Source organism: Cyprinodon variegatus, unplaced genomic scaffold (assembly GCF_000732505.1).
Source record: "Cyprinodon variegatus isolate N-32 unplaced genomic scaffold, C_variegatus-1.0 Scaffold851, whole genome shotgun sequence".
In the NCBI taxonomy this organism is placed as follows: Eukaryota; Metazoa; Chordata; class Actinopteri; order Cyprinodontiformes; family Cyprinodontidae; genus Cyprinodon; species Cyprinodon variegatus.
The window spans coordinates 339,083-343,210 of NW_015151304.1; the positions used below are offsets into that span (position 1 = coordinate 339,083).

The 4,128-nt window shown below is 51.0% G+C and overlaps 1 protein-coding gene across 1 annotated transcript in view; it reads right to left on the bottom strand.

The window, feature by feature from the left end:
* Positions 1–6: 6 nt before the first annotated feature.
* Positions 7–4,128, bottom strand: part of LOC107099264 (glycogen debranching enzyme-like) — a 23,039-nt gene continuing 18,917 nt past the window's right edge. The window contains exons 13-18 of the mRNA XM_015397319.1: positions 3,924–4,036; positions 3,635–3,846; positions 3,460–3,557; positions 3,300–3,387; positions 1,236–1,369; positions 7–1,152 (exon numbers count right to left, since the gene is read on the bottom strand). Of these exons, the coding sequence (XP_015252805.1) occupies positions 1,035–1,152; positions 1,236–1,369; positions 3,300–3,387; positions 3,460–3,557; positions 3,635–3,846; positions 3,924–4,036 (763 nt within the window). The 3' untranslated portion in view covers positions 7–1,034. The remainder of the gene's footprint in view (positions 1,153–1,235; positions 1,370–3,299; positions 3,388–3,459; positions 3,558–3,634; positions 3,847–3,923; positions 4,037–4,128) is intronic.

Sequence of the window (4,128 nt, forward strand, 5' to 3'; positions counted from 1 at the left end):
GTCTGCATCCGCGGCATGGCGGCAGTCTGCATCCACGGCATGGCGGCAGTCTGCATCCGCGGCATGGCGGCAGTCTGCATCCACGGCATGGCGGCAGTCTGCATCCGCGGCATGGCAGCGGCAGTCTGCTAAAACCTCTGGAACCGCAGGTCTATGTGTCAACGAGGAACAAAGCGTCTGAGAGCGACTCCATGAAAACTAACAGAGGAGGCCAGAGAACCGGAGCTGATCAGGAAACAACGGGTGGGGGTGGGGGGTGGTTCAGACGGTTAGCAGAACATTCTAACAGGAAGCAGATTCACTGACAGGTTAAGAGGCTGAAGGTCTGCCTCAGACAGGCGGCGTTCAGGTGTTACGCTGATCAGTCTATCCATGAGGCCGCCACACTGAAAGATCAACCGCTAGATGCTAACTACATGCTAACCTGAGCGGCCATGCTAATCTATTCAACATGTCGGAGGACATCAGGGACCCAAACTAACAGAACCTGCTGGTTCTTTATGTTCGAGACGAACAGGAAGACTACTGCTGGAAAAGAAAACATGGCTACTGAACCCAGAGCAGATGGACTGAACTAGAGCGGCTCGACTGCCAGTGCATTATGGGAAACGCTCTGCGTCACCGCAGGCGGTAAAATGTTAATGTCTATTTCCTGCTTGACCTCAGCTGACAGCAACAGATGGACGGCTCTATTCTCTGGTTTTCTAGGTTTTCTCCTAACATGCGTGGAAACGTCGACCGCAGGCGGCGAGCTGAGGTCAGCCAGGCTCCTGCTTCCTGTTCAGGCGCGGATCGGCGCCGTCAGGCTGCCGCCGGACAACGTGAACATGAAGCAAAACTGGGATTTTTGGAGGAAATAAAATTCTTTGAAGCAACAAATGAGTGAGAATGCCGCGGAGGGGTTACCGTGGTGACCAGTGAGAAGCTGAAGGACAGAAGATTCTAACACCAGAAAGAACGAGACTTTTCTTCCTGCTGGATCCACGCAGCAACAGGCAGTTCTAGCTTACTAAGCTCTATGGTTCTGTGGGCTCCTACAGGTCATAGAGCACCTCCAGCACCGTGGCCAGAGACCAGGCCTGCGTCTCGCAGCTGAACGGGCAGTGCTGGCCGTTCTCATTGGTCAGCTCCGGGAGGCCCTTCCACACGGACCTGAGGAAGAGGAGGAGGAGAGCCATGATGAAGGCAACCAGCGTAGTACATGATGGAGGAGGTTGGACAGCTAAAGCTCCTACCTCTCCAGGTGGGTGTAATGTCGAGACAGGACGTTCTTCACCAGCGTGATGGCCTTGGCGTACGTCTCCTCACCCTGCTTCTTGGCAAAGTAGAGCTTCGCTCGGAGGAAGTAGCCGACGGGCCACAGCCACTCCTGTGAATCCAGAGGTGCTTCTAAGTGTTAAAGTTCTTCAACAGTTCACATCATCAAACCTTCTCTCCAAGCAAAACAATGACTGCTGAGCGTCTGATCACTGCTAACAGTTAGCTTCTCAGAACCTGTGAAGAAAACTGACCAGTAGGCTTAAAACTTTCCTTTTTGATAAAGCTTCTAGTTAGAGTGGCTCAGGTTATCCTGATCTATCTCTATAGTTCTGCTGCTATAGGCTTAGACTGCTGGAGGACATAGGGACCCCTTTTTCATCATTCTGCTTCATTCTATCTCTATTCTCCCACTCTGCAGAATCTGTTAGTTCAATCTCTAACGTTCTGCTCTCTCTGCTTTTTCTCATAGTAGCTTCATCTGGTCTGTTCCTGTTTGGCTGTGACTCCATCCTGGAGAGAAATATCAGCTGTGCTGCTGCCATCAACACCTTTGTTTCTAGATGTTGGAGCTTGGCCTGTTTTCCAGTGTAGTCCTGTTTCTCTGACTGTGACTAACTGGATGTGCTCTCTTCATCCTCTGACATGGGAGCTGGCTCGGAGCTCGTCTGCCTGGCTGTGTGTTTCCTGGACGGGGCCGCCTGTGGAGCTGGTTGACAGTTGCCTTTTGTATCTATGCTTCTTTTTCTATGTCTGCTTCTGTCTCCTTGAACCCCAGTGGGCCTCAGCAGATGGCCGCTCACACTGAGCCTGGTTCTGCTGGAGGTTCCTTCCTGTTAAAAGGGAGTTTTTCCTCTCCACTGTCGCTACAAGCATGCTTAGTGTGAGGGATTGCTGAAGAGTCAATGAGTCGATGCAATCAGCTGGTTTTCCTTAGATAGAAAACTTTGAATCAATCTGACTGGATGATCTGGTGAACTGGAAAGTGACCTGAGATGACATGATGTGAATTGGAGCTATAGAAATAAACTGAATAGAATTGAAAAAAAACAAGGTAACCCAGACCTAGATCTAGAGCACCGAGGCCTAGCGGGTGAGTTAGCCACTAAGTGTCACTGCTAAACTAACTAGCTGTTCACAAAGGGAAGGAAAGCTCCTGAAAAGAAGAGCAGCTGGTGCTGGGTCTGTCTATGCTCTGGGCCGGGCTCAGGCTATGTGCTGGACAGATCCTTCACAGCTTTGGAGGAGGACCAATGATTGCACCTTTACAGGTGCAGCGCGTTACTCCTTCAGCGGCTGAAGTTTTTATCAGAAACACAGAAAGTTCTTTCTGGATCCGGTCCTGGTTCTGCTCCAACTGGACTCCACTCTTCTCCTGTGGCGCCCTCTAGTGTTTCCCAACCTGTGTTTCACTTCAACATTTAACGCTCAGACATTCTTTTCATTTAGAATAAAAACAACAGAAATATGTTACCTGGAAAGTGAATTACTTCTGGAATAAATGCAAAATCAAATTAAGTAACAAATTTATAAATCGCAGCTCTTCTGATCATGTTTCCTATAAACACGTCTTTTCTGTCATATTTAGTTAGTTTTCATCGATCAGCTGAGTTAATCCAGATGTTCTCCTGATTCCTGCAGTCGGATGTTTCAGCCGTTTATCCTGAACTGCAGCTGCTTTGGTTCTGCTATTGTGACCTTTGACCCTGCCTGACGCTCTGACTAGCAGAGCAGCAGTGACGGTGCGCGGCATCCATTCCCGCTATAGTTATCATGTAAATGTTGATTAAGACATTTTCTTTGGATCTTTTTGGTTTATTCTGCATTTGGGTCGTTAGGGAGTGAAACCATCCCAGCTGGTACCAGCAGCCCTGGTTGGGAACCACCGCTCTGCAGGACGGCGCTAACGCTGCCCGCTCAATCAGAGGAAAAGCATTTTAATCTAACAACCCATTCACTGATAATCCATCCTGGATTATTCGTTAGATTAAAATGTGAACGCAGCTCCAGTACGAACGGACCCTGGGTTCTGGGGGACATACCGGGCCTTGGTGGTAGTTGAAGCCCCTGGCCAGGTTGTAGTTGTCGTTATCCAGAGCGTTGTCATAAACGCCGCAGTACACCATGTCACTATGGAAACACACACGCTGTCAAACTCCGCCCCCAAACATGCAGCAGTAACACTTGAAGAGGAAACGTTACTCTGGGTCTAGAGTCTTCATTCCCAGCGGCCCCAGAAGTTTCTTCTCAGCCACGTCCAGAGCCTTCCAGGCCCTTTCCAGGGTGAACAGCTCTGGAGCCTGGAAGACAAAGCCAGCAGCTGGTTACCTGCTGAGGTCACGGCCTGAGGCTGCGGCGTGCGGACGGCGCTGCCTACCACCACCATGGCGATGGTGAAGTTGGGCCTCAGCTGGTAGTCACACCAGGGACTGGACGCTCCGTGGCTGTCCTTATAGATGCCCTTCTTATGTACCAGGTCAGGGCGCTTCTCGTTGGGGTCGTTAGGGTCTCCAGACACCCAGAACTCCGCCTCGAAGCATCGCTGCAGCTGCTGGTTCCACTCCGAGTATGAGATGAACACCTCAGCTCCTGTGGAGCAGAGAGAGCTTAACTAGCTGGGTTAGGAGGAAGGTGCAGGTCAGCTTGTGGGCGGAGCCTAAGCTCACCATCTCTGTGGACCTTGGCTCCATCATAGGGGAACAGGCCTTTGGCCTTCAGCTCCACCAGCCAGCGAACCGCAGACTTACTGAGGCCCACGATCTCCACCGCAGCACCGTCCCTGGAGACAGAAAACAGGCAGCGGGTCACCTGCTGTGCCTCCTACAGGAGGATCACTTCCTGTCTGATGGTATCCTCCTACAGGAGGATCAC